At 38.6% G+C, this 23514-nt stretch overlaps 1 protein-coding gene and 1 pseudogene across 4 annotated transcripts in view; one reads left to right on the top strand and one right to left on the bottom strand.

The window, feature by feature from the left end:
• Positions 1–23514, top strand: part of FKBP15 (FKBP prolyl isomerase family member 15) — a 57580-nt gene that overhangs the window by 10942 nt on the left and 23124 nt on the right. For all 4 annotated transcript variants that reach the window (XM_003995763.6, XM_045043249.1, XM_045043248.1 and 1 more), the window contains exons 3-12: positions 5764–5848; positions 6297–6366; positions 10138–10212; positions 10541–10639; positions 12958–13107; positions 13866–13934; positions 15630–15776; positions 18288–18430; positions 18930–18987; positions 21489–21596. In XM_003995763.6, the coding sequence (XP_003995812.2) occupies positions 5764–5848; positions 6297–6366; positions 10138–10212; positions 10541–10639; positions 12958–13107; positions 13866–13934; positions 15630–15776; positions 18288–18430; positions 18930–18987; positions 21489–21596 (1004 nt within the window). The remainder of the gene's footprint in view (positions 1–5763; positions 5849–6296; positions 6367–10137; positions 10213–10540; positions 10640–12957; positions 13108–13865; positions 13935–15629; positions 15777–18287; positions 18431–18929; positions 18988–21488; positions 21597–23514) is intronic.
• On the bottom strand, positions 13368–13489 carry LOC111557688 (annotated as a pseudogene).

Here is a 23514-nt window from a genome sequence, read left to right as displayed (position 1 = left end):
TAAGAAGGTCTGGACAAGCCACAAGGCTGTGTAGTATCAGCATTTGCGTGGGAGCATACAGGGTAGTGGTGGGATATCTCCATCAGAAAATGGGAGAACACCAAGTAGCCACCAAATGTTCTTGGAAAATATGGCAGGCCAAGCTGAAACTGGAATGCGTTTTGCCCACTCTAATTGTGGCTAAGTACAAGGGGTTGATAACGGGGACTGGAAGAGCTAGAGTAGTCTCACTCCTATGAGCTATTTTTTTTTTTTCTTTTTAAAAGTAGGCTCCATGCCCAGCGTGGGGCTTGAACTCATGACCCTGAGATCAAGAGTCACAGTCTCTACCAACTGAGCCAGCCAAGTGCCCTGCTCCTATGAACTTTTGAAACTCACCCCCTAGCGTGGCCTTCCAGGACAGGCCCCCACACTAAAAAGAACCTTCTGTGAGTGGAATTAATATTGAAGAAGATAGGGATATATTAGAAGTGAAGAAGAGAAGATCCAAATAAAAGTAGGGATGGGGTGGGGCGCCTGGGTGGCTCAGTTGGTGAAGTGGTCACATTGGGCTCAGATCATGATCTCACAGTTTATGAATTCAAGCCCTGCATCAGACTCAGTCCTGACAGCTCAGAGCCTGGAGCCTGCTTCAGATTCTGTGTCTTCTTCTCCCTGCTCCTTCCCCACTCGTGCTCTGTCTCTCTCTCTCTCTTGTTCAAAAATAAATAACCCCCCCAAAAAATATTAGAAAAAAAAAAAAAGTGTAGGGATGAGGCACCTGGGTGACTCAGTTGGTTGAGCCTTCTACTCTTGATTTCAACTCAGGTCATGTCCCAGGGTTGTGAGATTGAGCCCTGAGTCAGGCTCCACACTGAGCATGGAGCCTGCTTGAGATTTTCTGTCTGTCTCTCTCCCCATCTCCCTCTCCCTCTCTTTCTCCCCCCTCCCCTTTCCCCTCCCCCTCCCTCTCCTCCTCTGCCCCTCTCCCCACTTGTGCTCTCTCTCTCTCTCAAATTAAAAAATAATATGGCACAAAAACAGACACTCAGATCAATGGAACAGAATAGAGAACCCAGAAATGGACCCACAAATGTATGGCCAACTAATCTTTGACAAAGAAGAAAAGAATATCCAATGGAATAAAGACAGTCTTTTCGGCAAGTGGTGCTGGGAAAATTGGACAGCGACTTGCAGAAGAATGCCTGGACCACTTTCTTACACATACACAAAAATAAACTCAAAATGGATGAAAGACCTAAATGTAACGCAGGAAGCCATCAAAATCTTCGAGGAGAAGGGCAAAAACCTCTTTGACCTTGGCCACGGCAACTTCTTACTCAACACGTCTTCTCCAGAGGCAAGGGAAACAAAAGCAAAAATGAACTATTGGGACCTCATCAAAATAAAAAGCTTCTGCACGGCGAAGGAAACAGTCAGCACAACTAAAAGGCAACCAACGGAATGGGAGAAGATATCTGCAAACAACATATTAGATAAAGGGTTAGTATCCAAAATCTATAAAGAACTTATCAAACCCAACACGCAAAAAACAAATAATCCAGTGAAGAAATGGGCAAAAGACATGAATAGACACTTCTCCAAAGAAGACATCCAGATGGCCAACCGACACATGAAAAAATGCTCAACATCACTCATCATCAGGGAAATACAAATCAAAACCACAAAGAGATACCTGTCAGAATGGCTAACATTAACAATTCAGGCAACAACAGATGTTGGCAAGGATGTGGAGAAAAAGGATCTCTTTTGAATTGTTGGTGGGAATGCAAGCTGGTGCAGCCTCTCTGGAAAACAGTATGGAGGTTCCCCCAAAAACTAAAAATAGAACTACCCTTCAACCCAGCAATTGCACTACTAGGTATTTATCCAAGGGATACAGATATGCTGTTTCGAAGGGACACATGCACCCCGATGTTTATAGCAGCACTATCAACAATAGCCAAAGTAAGGAAAGAGCCCAAATGTCCATTGATGGATGAATGGATAAAGAAAATGTGGTATATATATATATATACACACACATACACAATGGAGTATTATTCAGCAATCAAAAAGAATGAAATCTTGCCATTTACAACTACGTGGATGGAACTGGAGGGTATTATGCTAAGCGACATTAGTCAGAGAAAGACAAATATCATATGACTTCACCCATATGAGGACTTTAAGAGACAAAACAGATGAACATAAGGGAAGGGAAACAAAAATATAAAAACAGGGAGGGGGACAAAACAGAAGAGACTCATAAATATGGAGAACAAACTGAGGGTTACTGGAGGGGTTGTGGGGTGGGGGATGGGCTAAACGGGTAAGGGGCACTAAGGAATCTACTGAAATCATTGTTGCACTATATGCTAACTAATTTGGTTGTAAATTAAAATAATAAAATTAAAAAAATTTAAAAATAAATAAAAATAAAAGTAGGGATAGAAATAGAATCAGGAAGTCTCAGGAGGGAGCCACCATATTTTTTTTAACTCTGCAAAAGCAACAGAAGAGGGAGCTCTATGAAGTTAGGAAAGCCACTTGAACCCTATCTCCTTCTAAAAATTCAGAAAAGCAGATTTCACGTTAAAATGAGCAGTAGGAACTTAGCAGAATCCAACTCCATGTAAAATTATAAGAACAAAGAGAGCAAGAAACAGAATAATATCCCTACAGTGAGAGCTGTAGAGATTCTGTGAGAATGTTTCTCAAAAACTACCACCACCTGTTTAACATTAAGAAAGTAATGTAAGACATGAAATGAGGATTAGAAAATCTCAGAAGTAAGTGACAAGACTCAGGCAAGAATTAGAGACGTAAGAATTATTTCAGAAATGAAGGCTAAACGAGCAGGAACACAAGAATGAATACAAAGAACGGATATCATGCCTGAAGAGAAACAGAAGGTTAACAGAAGGACATTTTTAAAATTTTTTTTTTTTTTTTTTTTTCAACGTTTATTTATTTTTGGGACAGAGAGAGACAGAGCATGAACGGGGGAGGGTCAGAGAGAGAGGGAGACACAGAGTCGGAAACGGGCTCCAGGCTCCGAGCCATCAGCCCAGAGCCTGACGCGGGGCTCGAACTCACGGAGCGCGAGATCGTGACCTGGCTGAAGTCGGACGCTTAACCGACTGTGCCACCCAGGCGCCCCAGAAGGACATTTTTAAACAATAAAAAATTTGAGAGATAAAAATGTTCCAAAAGAAAGTGTGATAAATATTAAAGATGGCAAAGAAGATCCAAGAGAGAGAGAGAGAGAGAGAGTGAGTGTGTGTGTGTGTGGTGTGTGTGTGTGTACACAGGAAGGAAAAAAGGGGGGAAAGAACAGACTTTAAAAACTATAGTTCAAGAAAACTACTCAAAAAAAAAAAAAAGATTTGAAAGTACATATTAAAAGTCCTTGTCAGTGGGGAATTCAAGAATCTGCAGTACTGATTTCAGAGAGGAGGAAGTGCTGAGCCAATAAGATCCCACGATTGTCAGCACCTGACTTACCTTCTAGCAACTCCGTGAACAACCTTCCCTTTCCAGGGCATTAGACAACCAAAAGAGTATTGTGGGAGAAGCTGAACTAAGCTTCTATCCTAAAGGAGGATGCTAGGCTGACCTTGGGCAGACAGTAATTTTTCTCAGCATTTCACACTTGTCCTAATAACCTGCCTCTGACCTTAGTTACTTTTTTTCTTACAGCTTATCAAGAGAAAAATATTATTGTAGTGTTACATACAACTGGACAGTAGTGGTTGAATTAACAACTATGTTGTAGGTTTTTACAAAATAATAAGGAAAACATGAATAACAGGACAGTAAGCAAACAATGTAAGTGGCAATTCATCTAAACAAAACAAATGACCATTACAAATCTATAGAAAATATTCCATCTCTGCTTCATTGTAATCAATAAATGCAAATGAAAACAACAATGACATGGTATTTCCCTTTTTCTATTGCCCAGCTTCGTTGGTAAAGATTTAAAAAAACAGCCCCCTCTTGTTAGCAGGGGTGCAAAGCTGGCATATTCACACTGCTGGTAGGGGTATAAACTGATGCAGTAAGGCATTTGGGCAGGACGTAGCAAACCTTTCAATGTTTTACACTTCTTCACTCCATAATTCCAGTTGTAAGAATTTGTTCTAAGAAAGTAATTAGCGGTACATACAAAAATGTGTTTTCAGGATGATCACCATAGCATTATTTATAATAGAGGAAAATTGGAAACAGTCCAAAGAAATGTCAACTAATAAGACATTGAGTAGGTTCTGGTAGAGTCATAGCGTAGTATTTTATGTAACCACCAAAAAGTATTTTTAGGATTATTTTATCTTTGTTTTGGAGAATGCTTTAAAAGAAATACTAATACTAAGTAAGAAGAGGAGATTGTCAAATTGGAGTATTAATTTTGTTTAAAAAATATAGAAAAAAAGCTGTCTTGAAAAAGGAACTAGGAATAAATACATCAAATTATGAACTTTTACTTTTAACTGGTGAGACTACAGGTCATTTTTATCTTCTTTATCCATTTCTGTATTTGCCAAGTTTTGCATATTACAGAGTACATGCATTCTATAATCAGAAAAAAAGATGTGTCAATATTGTTAAAAAACAAAATTCAACTGAATAAATTTTAGAGATCTTCCTGACTTTATTCAGTGATTCATAAATTGGGCAGCCTCCAATCTAGCAGATAGAAAGGAGCTCTGAGGAGCTGAAGAAAAAGGACTCTTACAGAGAGAAGGAAGTAGGAACGAGGAAGTTACAGGAGGCAAAAAAGCAAGATCGCTATTGCAGGATTACTTTCCTTTAGTGGGTGGCAGGGGTCTATTATGCAGATTGTCTGACTTGTGCTGAGCTGGGAATTCCTGATTAACTGGTTTAAGATTCCGTTTCAGGGAGAGCCAAAACTATGAGTTAGTCTCCGTTTGGTGCCCTGGGGCTTTAGCATAAGTGACTCCATTTTAAGCTTGTCATCTTTTTAACAATACAAAAAGAAAGAAAGAAATCAAGCAAGGATACTTTTGAAAGTAAGTTCTTGGTTTCTTGTCTTTACCAGTGTTCTCCCCACATTCATGTGGTGAGTGTAAATATGCAATTTTCTCTTAATATACTGTTTTATTTAAAAAATTTTTTTTAATGTTTATTTTTGAGAGACCGAGCGTGAGCAGAGGAGGAGCAGGGAAAGAGTGAGACACAGAATCTGAAGCAGGCTTCAGGCTCTGAGGTGTCAGCACAGAGTCCAACGCTGGGCTTGAACTCACAAACTATGTGATCGTGACCTGAGCTGAAGTCAGATGCTTAACCGACTGAGTCACCCAGGCACCCCTAAATATACTGTTTTAAAACACTAATGTTACCCTGTACCCTGCAAAAGTTAAGTAATGGATATGACCTGAATATCATCATAAATTTTCTACCCCAAAATAAGGGCAGGAGAAATAACTTTATTTATGTTTATTATAGCTGGCCAAATATTGGAGAAAAGAAAGTAGATGGGATAGGACCTTGCTGTGTTTGGAGTGGAGGCAGAGTCCTGGATTCTAGTCCTAGGCTTGCTGCTATCATTGTGTTAGACACTGAGGTGCTTAGAGCCTCAGTGTCCTCATCCCCAGATGAGGTCATAGGGTTGTTTTGCAGATCAGATAAGGCTAATGGTCATGAAAGCACTGTACCACTTAACTGTAAAATGTAAACAAGAATTTTGAAGCCGCTTTAGTGGTTAAAATCAGTTTCAGCAAAGACATGAATGACATCTTTTGTTTTTTTCTTCATCTTCAGGAAATCCGGCAACACCAAAACCAGCACCCAGTACAACAGGCACTTCCACCGTATTGGTTGCAACAGCAGTCCATGCGTATCGATAGTAAGTAGCTGAGAAGGAGTGGTCTCTGCAGTTGGGGTTAGGTGCCCATCTTTTCTCAATAAGCCTCTGTTCATTGTGAAATAAACTGCAGTTAGGCTGCACAGTCCTTCCACAGGCGAAGTATCAGTAATGCTTTTGAACATTTCAGTTCGAGAATTCGGTATGTAAAACCCTGAAAAGCCGTTATCTTGTATACCTTGTGTACTAGGAAGTGCTTGTACCCTCAACAACTGCCTTCTTAAGTGCTGAAAGAAAGCCACTTCACTGAGATATTATGAATAGATATTTAGAGAGTAAAGAAGTTGTAGAAGAGCTTTAAATTACGAACTGCTCACCTGTGTTGTCTTCTTGAGACTGAATGACTAGATTCCCCACTTCTACATGGCAGAAGAGAAAGCTGAGTTTAAAGAATTATTAGTAATACCTGTTATTTTTCTTGCTTCTCTAGCACAAATGGTCAGTATGTAAAGCAGGGCAAGTTTGGTGCTGCAGTCCTGGGGAACCACACAGCCAGAGAGGTGAGAACTCTTGTGTGTTTTCAGGTGTCCCAGATCATACTTTTGAGCTGGTTTGTACCTACGCTGGCCCAGTGTCTCACGTATCAGAGGATTAGAATGATTGTTTGTTTGTATTGAATGTGAATTTTTAATACAAGGTACACAGTAATAGTTATAGTCCTGTCTTGCTTACTATTGTGCATTAAAACAAAGCAACCATTCAGTCTTTTAAGTTTGACCTTTGTGTTATGGAACTAGCTTAAGACTTTGGAGAGTTTTAGAGTAAACCATTTACTAAGGACAATCCTTTGTTAGGTAATGAACAACACTTAGTGTTCTACTTAGAGCATTCTGTCTTTACACCTGAATTAATGACTGGTGTTTATCCTTTGAAAGTTTGACAATGAGTTGGGTAGTTGATCACACAGAATACTATTGGTTTGGATCAAAAAGAAGATATGGCTAGCAGCCCCGAGACTTGATTTCCTTGTGTGGGTTGTCTCTAGCTTCAAGTTCTGCTCCAGAACATTTTAAACGTTGGTGAGAGCAGCCTAAGAAATTATGGAATTTCAGAGGTCCAGTGAACTAAGGGCCATGCTCCTGAGACACTCAGAGACCTAGATAAGATGGCCTGTTCAGGTAACTAATGTAATAGACAATACTCATTTGTATTAAAAACAAAAAAGTCTAACTGGAAATTTGGAAACACACATAAAAATCGTGGGACTAGAATAATGAACCCCCAGAAACCCATTACTAGGTTCTAACAGTTATTAATCTTGTTCCATTGTTTTCTTTTTTTTAATGTTTATTTATTTATCTTGAGAGAGAGAAAGAGCGCATGCTAGGACGGAGCACAGGGAGAGAGAGAATACCAAGCAGGCTCCATGGACAACGTCACAACCATGAGATCATGACCTGAGCGGAAACCAAGAGTCAGACACTCAACTGACTGAGCCACTCAGGCTCCCCTCTTCTTAGTTCATCTTAATTCCAGCCTGTCTTCCTTCTTCTTAGTCTTATTTTGACTACATCTCCAGCATACAATTTTACCTGTAAATACTTTAGTATATATCCCAAGATCCTTTTCCTAACATAACCATTATTCAATTATCACCTAAAAAAACCCACAATAATTTTTTGATCTCATTCACTACCAGCTAGTGTTCAGATTTACCTGATTCTCTCTCTCTTTTTTTTTTTTTAGTTTGTTTTAATCAGGATCTAATAAGGTCCATACATTGCAGTTGGCTACCATGTCCCTTAAATCTTTCATTCTCTCATCCAGAGGTACATAGTGTCTAACTATCCCTGATTTTGTTATGTAGTAGCCATCCGTGATTATTATCCAGATGTATTAATTCATTAGGAGTTGCCATTGGATTTTAAAAATCTGGTATTGAGACTCCACCAGCCTTCAGCCCCGATAAGATGCAGTAGGTTATGGCAAGCAGCAATTCCCACTGCAACAATTGTAAAAAAGCAAATAAATTGCAAAAATTATATTTTAAAATTCACTGGAGAGCTCTAGAAAAGATGTGGACTAGAGGAACTAAAATTTCAAAGAGGGAAAAGCCGATGAGCCAAGTATTTCCTTCTCTTGGTTCTTTTGCTGATGTGCCTAGGGGTGGACCAAGCATCAGGTATGGCCCAATCAGAGAGACCTCTTGGGGGAAAGAGATACTGGCAGAAGCTAGAGGAGCTCCAAACACAAGATTAGTTTTTCCCCATGGGACATTTGCAGAATTCTGGGGTGGCGTGGAAGTCCAGGGGCTGTGCCAGAAAGGCAGAGGGAAACTTCTGTCATCTTGTGGTGCATAGGAGATAAAGTCCTACTGTAGGGGAGTACCTGTAATAAGCAGCAAGCAACAACTTTCATCTCAATACATTTGCTAGATTTTGAACTTAAGGGGGAGGAGAACCCAGCTCAGAATGTCTGATGGGCAGAACTTTCAGGACCAAGGAGTCAGAGACCTTCTAGGTTCTTAATCAAAAGTCAGGGAAGATAACGCTTGAGATAGAGACAACCCAGAAGTAGATCAACTCTTGATAAATCTATGAATCTTCCCTAACCAGTTCAGCCTATAATTGGATTGGATTGAGGTGATCAGCCCCTCACTCTATCTGCCTAACATAGGATGAGGAAAGTACTTTCTGGTACCAGATTGTATGTGAGCCCCCAAGTTCTTCCCTCCCCTCTGGAATTGAATTGTAATTATTTGCTTAACTATGATTTTGTGTGTATGTGGGGGTGGGGGTGGGGGGTGGTAAATATAAATGAAACAAAATATTTTCAGGAGCACCTGGGTGGCTCAGTCTCAGTTAAGTGTCTGACCCTTGGTTTTGGCTCAGGTCATGAACTCACAGTTTGTGGGTTCCAACCCCGTGTCGGGCTCTGTGCTGAGAGTGGAGCCTGCTTGGAATTCTCTCTCTCTCTCTCTCTCTCTCTCTCTCTCTCTCTCTCTCTCTCTCTCTCTCTCTCTGTCTCTCTCTCTCTCTGTCTGCCCCTCTGTGAAAATAAATAAAATTATAAAAATTAAAAAAGAAAATATTTGCCGTTTTAACCATTTTTAAGTGCACAGTTCAATAGCATTAAGTACATTCATGATACTTAGCAGTGTTCACCACTGTCTATTTCCACTTTTTCATTACTCCAAACAAAAAACTCTGTCACCTTTAAACAAGCTTCCCATTCTCCCTTCCCATATCCCCTGGTAATCTTTAATCTTTTCCTTTTTTTAATACTTATTTATTTTAAAAGAGAGGGAGGAAGAGGGAGGGGCAGAGAGAGAGAGAGAGAGAGAGAGAGAGAGAGAGAGAGAATCCCAAGCATGCTCTGTGCTGTCAGTGCAGAGCCTGACGGGCTTGATCTCACAAACTGTGAGATCATGACCTACGCTTAAACCAAGAGCCGGACACTTAACTGAGCCAACCTAGCATCCCTCTAATTTACATTGTCTCTATGAATTTGTCTATTCTAGATATTTCATATAAGTGGAATCATACAATATTTGTCATTTGTCCTTTTATGTCTGGCTTATTTCAATTAGTGTAATGTTCTCAAGGTTTATCCATGTTGTAGCATGTTATCAGAATTTCATGCCTTTTCAGGGCTGGATAATATTCTGTTGTATGTAGGTAACACATTTTGTTTATCCATTCATCAGTTGATCGACATTTTTGGTAGTTTCTCCCTTTCAACTGCCATGAATAATGGTACAGTAAACATTGGTGATTATCTATTTTCAGCTCTTTGGGGGATGCGCTAAAGGTGAAATTGCTGTGTCTTATGGTGATTCTGTTTAGCTTTTTGAGGAGTTGCCAGACTGTTTCCACAGCAACTGTACTGTTTTACATTTTCACAAGCAGTATGTGAGGGTTCCAATTTCTCCAATACCTTGCCACTGTTTCATTATTTTTCCTTTTTTAAAAATGGCCATTCTAGTTGGTGTGAAGTGGTACTTTTTTGTGGTTTTAATTTGCATCTCCCTAATGACTAATGATGTGGAGCATCTTTCTATGCACCTGTTGGCCATTTGTAGATCTCTTGTCACCCCTCATACCAATGGAAACACCGACAAAATAAAGACATTGCTAATTACAGTAAAAGAATAAGGCCAAAATGAGAAGCGATTAAAATGGATATAATTTAAAATCGAAGCTTTCAGCAATCAGCTGAGTTTTGAGTTTCATGCCTCTTTGAAGCACAGCCCCTGACATCTTACTGCTGATTTTGTATTGCCTTTTAACTTCCGTTCTCTTTTTTTTCTGCCTATCTTTACTTGAATACAGTATAGGATTCTTCTTTATATCAGTCAACAACAGCCAGTTACTGTTGCCAGGATTCATCTGAACTTTGAGCTCATGGTAAGACTTCCCATGTTGGAATCATTAGCTCCTTTGGGAAGGGTTTATAGGAGAGATTGGTCTGTGCGTACCTGGTAGGAATTAGATCTACTATTTCAGCTCCTGGACGTCTGTGTGGATGTCTTAACAGAGCCTGTCAAAAAAGTCTCTTGCCTGCCTTCTGGGAAATGGACCAAGGGTGGTTGGTGGAGGGCAGGAGGGAAGAAGAAAGTTCCCTATGTCTCTTTGGGTCCACTTCAGTCAAGGCCCTTCTCAATGAGTTTAGGCAGTCAGATGATGCACTGCGCTACCTGTGGTTGGGTTATCCTAGTATCTCTCCTTTCCCCAGGTTCGGCCCAATAACTATAGCACCTTTTATGATGACCAGAGACAAAACTGGTCCATCATGTTTGAGTCGGAAAAGGCTGCTGTGGAGTTCAATAAACAGGTAAAACCATCTTATTCTTATTTTGAAAAGCCAAACACTAGTTTGGATTTCTCTTGATTTAGGAAACTATATGGAAAACTTATAACCTGCTATGTGTTGTTAGTGACAAGCATAAAAAAAAAAACCCACTAAATTTGTCACTTGAGCTTATTGTGGCTCAGAGAAATAATAGGAATGTTTATTGAAATTGCTTGAAAATGTGACTTTCAGAGCAAAAAGGCTTAATGCAAACTTCTTTCAAACATTTTTCACTTTATAAATTATTTTAAGGGATAAATAAAACTATCTTTCAAAAATAGTGTTTCAAAAGAACTTTTATAATGTTATATGATCCTTGTAGAAAATTTAGAAAAGCATTTTTTAAAAAATCACTTGAAATCTTAGTGCCCGAAGGAACCACTATTAATATGTTAGATTTCTTTTTTTCTTAAAAAAAAAAGATTATTTATGTATTTATTTATAAGGTTTTTTTTAACATTTTAATTTCTTTTTGAGAGAGTGCAAGCGGGAAGGGGTAGAGAGAGAGGCAGACACAGAATCCGAAGCAGGCTCTCAGCTGTCAGCTGACATGAGCCTGATGTGGGGCTCAAAACCATGAACTGTGAGATCATGACCTGAGCTGAAGTCAGATGCTTAACTGACTGAGCCACCCAGGCGCCCCTTATTTATTTATTTTTAAGTTTATTTATTTATTTTGAGAGAGAGAGCGTGAGGGAGGGAAGGGCAGGGAGAGAGGGAATCCCAAGCAGTTTCTGCACTGCCAGCACGGAGCCCAATGCAGGGCTCAAACTGACGAACCGTGAGATCATGACCTGAGCTGAAACTAAGTCAGAAGTTTAACAGACTGAGCCACCCAGGCCCCTGTTTCCCTTTTTCTATGGGTAATATATGTAAATAGACATACTCCTTTAAGAGTTCAATATTTTGCTTATTTTTTTTAACAATGTATAATGTTTTTCCCCACCTCATGAAAAATTATTTGGAAACATTGTTGAAAGCTGCATAGTATGAATGTTCTTGAATTTATTTAACCATTCCCTTACTTTTAGACATTTAGGTTGTTTTCAGTCTGACATGATACTGTAGCAAGCATTGTTGTATATAAGTCTGTGTCTTCTTTTTTTTTTTTCCTGATTATTTACTTGCGCTAGATTTCTAGATGTGGAAGATTGTGTCAAAGAGTCCAAATATTTTTTGGTTCTATAGACAGTTTGGCATACTGCTTTTCAGAGAGATTATAATATTTCACATTCATATCTGTTCTCTCACTATACCTTTGCCAACATTTAGAAATCACCTTTTTCTTTTAGTCTGGTTTGCTTGGTAAAAAATGATGTCTCATTGTAATTGATTGCAATTACGAAATCTTGTTTTTTAACTCTATTTATTTATTTTGAGAGAGAGAGAGACTGAGTGAGCAGGGAGGGGCAGAGGGAGAGAGAGAGAATCCCAAGCAGGCTCAGCACTAACAGTGCAGAGCCTGATGCAAGGCTCAAACTCACCAACCATGAGATTATGACCTGAGCCAAGATCAAAAGTCAGATGCTTAATTGACTGAGCCACCCAGGTACCCCATAAAACCTTTCTTTTAAGAAAATGAGTAGCAAATTTTTCATGTGTATCATGTTTTAAAATGACCATAATTATTCATGAAGATGTGTCTGACTCTTTTGTCTAAGATTTGTGCTAAGATAATATGACTAAATCTGTAAGTAGTGAAGATGCAAATTCTGGAAATGCAGCATGATTTTGTAAATGGCCTTTTTTCTAGTTTGTCTTTAGAAATGCCTTTTGAAAGTGTTTTAAAAGCCCTCCTTTCCTAGGTTCCTGAACACTGAAATAGTAAAATCATCAGAGTAATGCTAGCTAATGCTTTTTGTGTACTTACTATTCTTTGCCAGGCACTGTGCCAAGTGTTGTGTTTGTATTAACTACAGATACTCCAGACACAACTACAGATAGTAACTACAGATACAAATACTGTATTTGTATTAACTAAGTTGTATAACTTAACTGCAGAGTTTTTATCTCCATTTTACAAAATAACCTGTATGAAATAAGGTTCACAGAAGTTAAGTTATTTGGCTGAGGCCATAAGTTAATAAGTGGCAGTTGCCCAGATCTGTACCCAGACAGTCTGACTCCAAAGCCTTACTCTTAAGCACTTTGATTCCTGGCAGGATTACTGACTTCAGAGTGGTTTATTCCTAAACACGTAATCAGTTTTGTTAGTGGACAGCACTGTTTAGAAAAGAGCATTAACGATAATATTTCCTGAGCTCGAACTAAGTTTATGCTGCTTTGATTTCGTCTCACAGGTGTGCATTGCCAAGTGCAATAGCACCCCCTCCCTAGATGCAGTGCTCTGCCAGGACCTCGTTGTAGTGGAGGGCCCTGCTGTAGAAGTTGGAGATTCTTTGGAAGTGGCCTATACCAGCTGGCTCTTGCAGAATCATGTGCTGGGCCAGGTAAGGAAATGTAGCCTGCAAGTGCTTTTGTAACTGAAATAGCATGAGGGCTCTTCATATGTAAAGCATTACTGCTGTGAATTGCTGCTCTTGGCAAATAGAAATCTTTCAGGGACCCTGCTCTGACTGCTTTTGGTGTATAGTCATGAAATGCTAATATGTTCAATCTGTTCGGTGCCACCTGGTCTCATCTATTTAGAATGGAAACCAGTTTCCTCCTAAGTATCATTTTTGGTAATGGTTTGTGTGTATGTCTTTGTCCTTCTATACTGGTTTCAAACTTGAATTTATTCTGATGGGATTAGGTCTTAAAACTTGTATTAGCAATAATCACACCTCAGATAAACCTCATTGGCTATGATACTGCCAACTGCACAAAGCTTAAAACTTCTTTTTAGACTTTCCTAACAATTGTTTCTTTGTTTTTTTGTGTGTGTAATAGATACTGGAAATAGAATGGACTTTTGTGTTTTAATATCATTAAGCTCTCAAAAACAGTATGTGATAGAAAGAACTTTAGACTAAGTCAAAAAAAATGGACATTCAAGTCCCAGTTTAGCCATGATGTGGTCCCTTCTTTTTGGGTCTTTTAAGAACTCCCTACCCCCTCCCCACCCGCCCCTGCCCAGTATATTTGACATTCCTTATTCCAGGAATACTGTGCTGATCTGTATTGACTATCACATTATTATTTTATTTATTTATTTATTTATTTATTTGGAAATTGGCTGACCTCATTTACTTTGATCAAATTGCAGGTTTTGGATTCTACTGCTAACAAAGATAAGCTGCTTCGCCTGAAATTAGGATCAGGAAAAGTCATCAAGGTACAGTGTTAACTGTGTTCTTTGTATGACTGTATTAGTTTCAGTGGGCTTAATTTAGATTAAATTTGTGAAATTTCTAGCCTGGGTGCATTGAGTCCAGCAAGGTGTGGTTAAAAAGTAGGAAAAATAAGTTCCATGTTATCTGGAAAACTACATGGGAAAATTTAACCTATGAGAATATATTGAAGATGGGGACATTTTTTTTTTTAACCATTTTTTTTTTCTTTATGTTTATTTTGAGAGAGAGAGACAGAGTGCGAGCTGGTGAGGGGCAGAGAGAGGGAGACTATCGCGGGGCTCGAACTCATGAACTGTGAGATCATGACCTGAACGGAAGTCGGATGCTTAACCAACTGAGCCACTCAGGCGAAGATGGGGACATTTCTTTAATTCCTACTATTTCTTTTTCATTGTGTTACTGTGAGGAAATTATTAAGTCCTTCTTGTAGCCTCATAGGGAGAGAAGTGAAACTGTTTCTTCTAGAATTGTATCATAATGGGTGATTTTTATCTGAGATGCTTTGAATCAGCATTTTCCAATCATTGTGAGCAGCTATGATATAGCAGGCAGAACACTGGGATTGGAGTCTGAGGACTTGGGTTGATACTGTGAAGTTTTTCTTTACCAACTGTGCAAGTGTTTTATAAAATTCAGAGTATTTTACAAATGTGGGCTGTCATTGTGTCAGGAATGTTGAGGTGTTACAAAGTACTCATTGGTAAAAGTACTCATTGCCACTCAAGTGACAAAAAGGTTTTCGGTTTTCTTCATAGCTTTGTTTATCACTCCTTTTCTTAGAATCTTTTGGAGACTTTCTTATAGATCATAGGAGTTAAGGCCTGACCTTTAAAGCTAGATAGATCTAGTGTTACATCTTGGCTTAACAATTCACTAATAATTTGATCCTGGGTTAGTTACTTAAGCCTCTGTAAGCCTCAGTTTTCTTATCTGTAAAATGGGGATAATGCTTCTAACCTTATGAGGCTATTTTAGGGATTAAACAACACAGTCCAACTAAAGCAGTTACCAGAGTACTTGGAAAATGTGTTTAATGAATGATAGCTTTTATTTCTCTCTTTTTTAAAATTTATTTTTTACTTTACATCCAAGTTAGTTAGCATATAGTGCAACAATGATTTCAGGAGTAGATTCCTTAATGCCCCTTACCCATTCAGCTCATTCCCCTCCCACAACCCCTCCAGTAACCCTCAGTTTGTTCTCCATATTTAAGAGTCTCTTATGTTTTGTCCCCCTCCCTGTTTTCATATTATTTTTGCTTCCTTCATCTCTTTGTATCTTAAAGTCCTCATATGAGTGAAGTCATATATTTGTCTTTCTCTGACTGACTAATTTCGCTTAGCATAATACCCTCTAGTTCCATCCACATAGTTGCAAATTATTTCTCTTTTAATATCATTCTCTCCTCCAGTTTCTCTCATTATCTAAGATAAGCGTATTTCATCTAGCCCCAAATATGCTGGCTTTTACAAGTGAATAGAAGCAGTATTCTAGATATTCTTATAACCTGTGGGGGGCGGGGTGGCAAGGGGAATAGTTGAACTTGATCTCTCTCTAGGATCTTTAGAGGTCCAAATCTGAAAGTGTGGATGAGAGGATCCTAATCCCAGCACTTCATTTTGTCTTATGAGAAGGCTTGTGTCTGATAAGCTTTTCCTCTTGTCTGATTCCTGAAGGCCTGGGAGGATGGGATGCTGGGCATGAAAAAAGGAGGGAAGCGGTTGCTTGTCATCCCTCCAGCCTGTGCTGCCGGCTCTGAAGGGGTAACCGGATGGACTCAGTCGCCAGACTCAATCCTGGTGTACGAGGTGGAGATGAGGCGGGTGAGTGAAATTGTGCTGTTTTGTGTTTGATGAGTCCTTTTTGCCATTAAGTAAAATGAATAAATATGTTTGAAAAACAAGTTCAAAGACTTTTTATTTTATTTTTTATTTTTTAAAGAAATGGTATAGTTGGAAAGAGCTACAGCTTTGGAATCTAAAGACCAAGGTTTATGTCCTTCCTGGTGCTCTGTTGAGTCTAGAAGAGGTAGTGACTGAACAAGTCAGTTCTCTACACTAACTTTTTTACTCTGTCTGTAAAATAGTGGTTCCTATCCAATGTACGTGATTTTTGCTTTAGTATTTCCATGGCTACAAATTTAATTTATTTTGTCTCTATGTTTACATAATAATGCAAAGATATCTGTACATAGATAGAGATACTTAGCTTCCTCTCTCTGCCATGTTGTTTATAATAGTAAAAACTGGAAATAACTTAAATATCCATCATTAAGCAACTGGTAAGTTACGGTTTTTCATGGAGTGGACTTTTATGCATTTCTTACAGAATATGCAAAATCTATTGTTAAGTGAAAAAAGCAAGTTGCAAATTAGTATGGATAGTATGATCTCGTGTATGCATGTGTATGTAAATATATAAAATATTTATGAACAAACATATATAAAAATGTATATACAAAGTCATACACATGTACATATGTATGTCTGTATCTATACAGATAGATACATGTATATTGCCCATATCTTCATAGGAAATTTCTGGAATGTTAAAAAAAATGATTAAAAGTGACTTTTTCTGGGGAATGGAAATGGAGTTCAGAAACTTTTCTTTTGTACATCCTCCAAAATTTTTGTCGTGAATATGTAGAATTTCTACAATAAAATTTGTAACAAATTGTGGTTAAATAAATTAATGCTCCCCTCCAAAAAAAAAAAAAAAAAAGAACTTGTTTGCTTTTACATTGTGTTTGTTAGGTGTGCTAGTGTTTGTGACTATAAAATATAATGTAGAAAATAAAAATTATGATTATCTTCACTGTGGCTGTTCTTTCTGCTGCAACCAATGATACGCTTTTCTTCTCAAGGACTTTCCTAATTGAACACCTTTATCTCTGCTGAGTCATTCCAGCCTTCTTTTACTGATGTGCTTTGAGCTGCCTTTTCCACAGCTTTTATATTCTGAGTTTTCCTTTGACTTTGAGGAAGTCACGATTGGTCTTGGATAACAAACCAGGGCACCTGTGTGGCTCAGTTTGGTTAAGCGTCTGACTTCGGCCCAGGTCATGATCTCACAGTTCGTGATTTATCAAGCCCCGCGTGGGACTCTGTGCTGACAGCTTGGAGCCTGGTGTCTGCTTTGGATTCTGTGTCTCCCTCTCTCTCTGTCCCTTCCCCGCTCACACTCTGTGTCTCTCTCACTCTCTGTCTTAAAAATAAATAAACATTAAAAAAAAAAGATAGCAAACCAATTTGAATCCATTAAGACTGGCATTTTGTAACCATAAGAAAAAAAATACTCTATATTACTAATAATCAATGAATTACAAATTGACATGCTTATTTAATTGACCAGGCTGATACAGAATGATAATACCCAGTGTGATGAGCATCAAGAGAACATTGCACACTACTTGTGGAGTAGAGAGAGGAGTTCACCCTTTGTGGTGTGAAATGTAGTGGTGTATACCAAAAGCCTTAAAAATGAACATACCTTTTCTCCGACTGTTTAACTTCTGGGAATTTATACTTTGGGAAAGATTATGTGCAAAGATATAGGTAAAAAGTCATTCATAGAAGTATTGTTTATGATGTGACAGGGAAATTAGAAATGAACTGGATGTCTAACAACTAGGAATTGGTGAAATAAATTTTGTGGCAACATATTTAAGACTTCTGTTTCCATAGTCTTTTAGAGACTTTTTCCTGTAGATAATAGCAGGTATGGGTATGACCCTTGAAATTAGACATACTCGGGGCGCCTGGGTGGCGCAGTCGGTTAAGCGTCCGACTTCAGCCAGGTCACGATCTCGCGGTCCGTGAGTTCGAGCCCCGCGTCAGGCTCTGGGCTGATGGCTCGGAGCCTGGAGCCTGTTTCCGATTCTGTGTCTCCCTCTCTCTCTGCCCCTCCCCCGTTCATGCTCTGTCTCTCTCTGTCCCAAAAATAAATAAAAACGTTGAAAAAAAATTAAAAAAAAAAATTAGACATACTCTTCAGTAGTTAAAAATGATGTTGTAGATTGGTAATTTAGTAACATGGAAGTGTATTACTGAGTGAGCAAAGCAGGTTTCAAAACAATATGGTCTCTTTTTTGTAAAAAATATACAAACACATAGATGTGAAACACTGCACAGACTCTAGCAGTGTTACTGTGTCGTGGTTGGATTACGGATGATGATGATGATGATGATGATTGGCTTATCTACATTTTCTGATTTGCTACAAGGGAACAGGTAATGACTTGTGTAGTGAAGAATAAGTAAAAGAAAGGAGGGCAGAGAAGGCAGGATCTCTTTTTTTGTAGCCTGTTCCACCTGTGGTTGATCTCTTCCCAGGTCAAGTTTGCCAGAGATTCTGGCTCTGATGGGCACAGCGTTAGCTCCCGCGATTCCGCCGCCCCTTCTCCCATACCAGGTGCGGACAGCCTCTCTGCTGACCCTGTTGTATCACCACCTACATCGGTGCCTTTCAAATCAGGGTAAGATCCTGAAGTTGTATCATGCTTTTTTATTGTCCATAGAAGCGATCCGTAGAGGGGTTAAGAAATAAGGTGTAGTTGCAAACTAAAATAATTTTAAATAATTGGGAAAAAATGAGATGAGGGAAGTGGGGAAAATATTTGCTTGAAGATTTTTCTGACAAAGAATTGATTAATACTCACAGTCTTTTAAACCACTAACTCAGATGTATATGAATACCTGCCAGACCCTGGAAGAAAATTGGGTAAAAGTCATAAACATAAAGCACATACTCAAGGGGAAAAAAATGGAAATAATCAAAAAAATTTGAATGGAAAATTAGTCATTTTCACCAACTTTCAGAGATTGTGCAAACCGAAGAATGATTAAAATTCTCTTTCACAGCAAGTGAATTGACAAATGTTTTCAAAAACAGTTTGCTTATCCAGCATGATTGAGACTTAAGATTATGGATTTGGGAATTTTTTTTTTTTATCTTAGCATATGTGTTACTTTCAGGGAGCCGGCTCTTCGTATCAAATCTAACTCCCTCAATGAACAGCTGACAGTAAATACAGTGAGTATGCAAGTCTGTCTCCCTCACCCCAAGTCTGCTGAAAAGGTTTCATGTGCCTAGGGTAGGATAGACCAAAAAAAAAAAAAAAAAAAAAAAGTTCACTATTTTATTAATTTCCCCTTCCTTGGAAATTAGTATAAATTAGCTTGGGCTTCTACAAGGACAGACCTGTGTTCAGATCTTTATTCTGGTAAACTTGTGGCCTTGAGAAAATTATCTAACTTCTGGTCCTCAGCTTCTTCATTATTAAAGTAGATATAATTCTCATAGTTCCTTTAAAGGGTTCTTGTGATCTGTTTGTAAAGCACTAAGCTCAGAGCCTACATAAAGTATGCCTTCACTTTATACTTAAGAGATTTTTATGAAGTTTAAATAAAATAATGTCTGTGGAGGTGTTAGCATTGTGTATGGCATACTGTAAGCGTTCACTTAACATTAGCTCTTGTTATTATCATGATTACTGCTAACACTGTGCGGCTTCACGCTTTCATTGTCTTAGACGAATCCTGCACTAATTCACCAACTAGTTGACTTTGAGGCAGTCACTGGGCCTCTGTGTTTCTCTGACTGCAAGATGAGAAGACTAGCGTACGGTTGTAGTAGAATTTGGATTTGAAAGCCTTTGGGAGCATGAACACTGTTCTTGACTGCTGCCCTGCCTGGTCGGTGAAGGCATCTAAGTTTGCCGCATGAGGATGAGATGAAAGCCCTGGGGCCTTCGCCTCCATGCTGGGAAACAAGATAATTGGGTGGAGTGAAACTGATGATTAATTTCTCTCTAGCCCTGGTTTACTTGTTTATAATCAGCCCAAAGCAAGAATTATTAAACAAATAATTGATTTGGTATGTATAACGAGTGATCTCCAGAACCCCAAAACTTGAAGCCAGAGAATTAAGAAAATTGAAAAACAATGATAACCTCAGATCTTCAAACGGTCACGAAAATTATTTAGTGTGGGTTCTCTGGTACTTTCTAGGCAGAGCTATTGTTGTCACCGTTTCTAAGCTTCAGTAACTTCCAGTAGACACTTGGTCTTCAAACTTTTCAAAAATTTTCTTTTGTCTTTTACAGTTGTTGGGTTTTTTTTTGTTTTTTCTTTTTACATTTATTTATTTTTGAGAGAGAGACAGGGCACAAGTGGGGAGGGGCAGAGAATGAAGGAGACAGAATCCGAAGCAGGCTCCAGGCTTTGAGCTGTCAGCACAGAGCCCGACGCGGGGCTCGAACTCACAAGATCATGACCTGAGCCGAAGTTGGACACTCAACTGACTGAGCCACCCAAGCGCCCCAATAGTTTTTTTTTTTTTAATTGAGGCAAAACTCACCATCTTCTTTCTTTTTACATTTAAGTTTTTATTTTTTGTTTTGAATAAGTGATTACATTCATATGTTTTGATAATGATCAAAACAATATAAGAAGATATACATTGCAAAGATTCACTCCTGCCCCTAGCCCCATCTACCCCATCCCATCTCCCTCTCCTTTTAGGTAAATGCTTTTATTAGTTTCATATATATTCTTTTAATGTTTTTAATGCAGATGCAAACAAATAGGAATGTATATTCTATTTTTCCATCCTTTCACAAAAAATGGCATAGTATATGTGTTGTCCTCCATGCTTTTTACATTATGGTATATTTAACAGTATCTTTCCGTGTTAGTATACTGAAAGCTTCCTCGTTCTTTTTTTATCTCTAGATCGGGGTATGCCACTGTGTGGTTATGGTATATCTAGTCCTCTTTTGATGGACCCGGCTTTCTTTGATTATGTCCCTCTGATCAGTTAAAAAAATGAGAACATGCGCCTAATATATATCTGTTTACAAATTGTATAAAGTACTGTCCATCCCTGTAATAAATAAGTTTAATATCTTATGTTTTTAACCGCTTAAAATAATCCAAAAATAGAGGTTATGGTCATTTCTTTTTATGCCCAATAGATCATCATATATACCCTCAGGGTATGTACTCTCCACTCTGAAGGCTGCACTTGAACAGATATAGAGGCTTCTAGCATAGGGACTAGTGTGTAGTCAATGCCAAGTCAAAGTTATATGAACCTGAATTTGGAACAAAGAGCTCCTGTTTCCTTCTTTCCCCAAATCTTTTCTGAACATCTATTTGCTGAATTTCTCCCAGGGTTTTCAGAGGGTACTGTCATCTACAATGCCTCTTTCCCTTGATCTGTATATAGTTTTTCAGCTGTAAAATGAGGAGAATTACACCTGGTGGGAGACTTGATTGAAATGAGGTAATACATGTGGAACCCCTGTGTTCATTCCAACATACAGGGAATTATTTTTTACTGCTATTATTAATTGTGACCCGTGTGTGCTTTCTTTGGCAAGAAATATTTAATTCTTATTTTGTAGAAGAAATAGTTTCAAATCAACATGGCAGGGGGGGCTTACTGAAGGATTTGATTTAAGAGCCAAAGACATAGGACTAAAGTAGTGAGCCTTGATTATAGTGACTTTTGTGACTCTCTTCTCTTTTTAGAATCCTGATACAGTCAAAGCCAAGTTGATCTCTCGGATGGCTAAAATGGGCCAGCCCATGCTGCCCATCCTTCCACCACAGCTGGATTCCAATGATTCAGAAATTGAGGTATGACCCCCTGGCTCTGTTAGAATGAATAGTGCTAATATTTCTACCTTGTGTTCTTTTGGTTAAAATTATGACTTTTTCTGCCTGTAACCCAGAATCATGTGGAGAGCTTATATTCAAAACGATGCAGGTTAGTATTGGTACATGTGTTTCCACTGTGATTAGTACTTCCCCTCAGAAATGGAAGCAATCTCCTACATCTGCCACAAGAACAGGCAAGTTTTAAGTAGTCAGTTTAGCCTTCTTCTAGAATCTCTATTGTCAGTAAAAACCACGCTTGAGGCAGCATGGTGCCCAAACCATGAAAGATGCTCAATTCATATTGGTTGATTGAATGTCTAGATTCTCTTCGGACATGTTGGTGTTCCCACTGACATTACCTTTTGCTGAGGATTGCACTGTTTTGTCTTTTGGCTTTGTATATGGTGTGGTTATTTTGAAGTTAAGATTTTTTTTAATTTTTTTATTTATTGCTTTTGAGAAAGTGAGCAGGGAAGGAGCAGAGGCGGGGCGGGGGGGGTGGGGGGTTGGAGGATCCGAAGTGGGCTCTGTGCTGACAGCAGAGATCATGACCTGGACCAAGACCGGACGCTTAACCAATTGAGCCACCCAGGCACCCCTGAATTTCAAGAATTTTATTGCAATGAATTGTATCAGTTTTTTCCCTATGTCTTTTGCTTTTGACATTATGCTTTGACATTATGTTTAGAAAGCTTTCTCACTTTCAGATATTATAAACATCACGTGTGTTTTCTAAGAGTATTATTTCATATTTTGATCTAAAATTTTTATCCACCTGGAATTTGGTGTATGATATGAAAGTAGCTTAGTTCTAACTTAGCTCTTTTCCTGTTGGTCAGGTCCTTATTGAATAAAATCATCCTCTCTCAGTTGAACTGAAACACATAACAGATTGATTTTTAGGATTCTTTGACTTTGATATAAAACAAAGGTGATGCTCTTGAAAAAATTTTCCAAAATAGGCTTTATTTTTCTTCATTTTGTTTTATTTCTTCCTGACAAAGCTCTAAGTAGTTTTGAAGTTCAAATTTTTTTAAGAGTTCTTTTTTTTTTTTTTTTTTAAGTTTCTTTCTTTATTTTTGAGAAAGAAGGCACACAGGAGGGGCGGAGAGAGTATCTCAAGCAGGCTCCATGCTGTCAGCACAGAGCCCCACATGGGGCCCAAACTCATGAACTGTGAGATCATGACCTGAGCCGAAATTAAGGGTTTGTTGCTTAACCAACTGAGCCACCCTGGTGCCCCAGGCTCTCAGTAGATTTAATGTTTTCAAGGAGGATAGGATTTCTGGGGCCTCTTGTTATAGGTACTCACTGTAAATAATATAATTAACATAAATAAATAAAGCATTGTTTTCTTCAAAGGCAACTCAGTGTTCTGTTAGCTCTATTTTTTAAATTCCTTTCATTCTGTTGTTAGACATTTAGGTGGATTAGAGCTGCAGTGATGTAAAACTGTCATACTTTTCCAGAAATGCATAATACATTTTTGAGAATATGAGGGGACAAGGGGAAGTTCTAAAGTAAAAGAATGTCAAAGAGATTTCAGCCTTCGAACTGTAAGATAGCAGATCACAGTCACCATATTTTGTGCCCCAAGTTTGTCTTTTCCTTGTACAAATTGGGCAAATGTTCAGAAGATAATTTTGTGTAGAATTATAGTAGAGACCAACATTGCTTTGATTTTTATGAAAAGAAAGAATGGGGGAAAACACTCTAAAAAGAGACTCAGTGAACCCAATCTGTCTGATTTTAAGTGAGTACCTTGAGGTCTGTGGGGATTATTTGGCAGAAGAGGAGAGGCTATACTGTTCCCCGGGTTTCCTTGCAAGAGAACCCTGTTCTCTAGGAACACACTAGGTCAATTTTAAGGTAACTGCTCGCTTGGAAAATGATACAT

Source organism: Felis catus, chromosome D4, assembly GCF_018350175.1.
Source record: "Felis catus isolate Fca126 chromosome D4, F.catus_Fca126_mat1.0, whole genome shotgun sequence".
NCBI classification, from domain to species: Eukaryota; Metazoa; Chordata; class Mammalia; order Carnivora; family Felidae; genus Felis; species Felis catus.
This window is presented reverse-complemented; position numbering and strand designations above follow the sequence as displayed.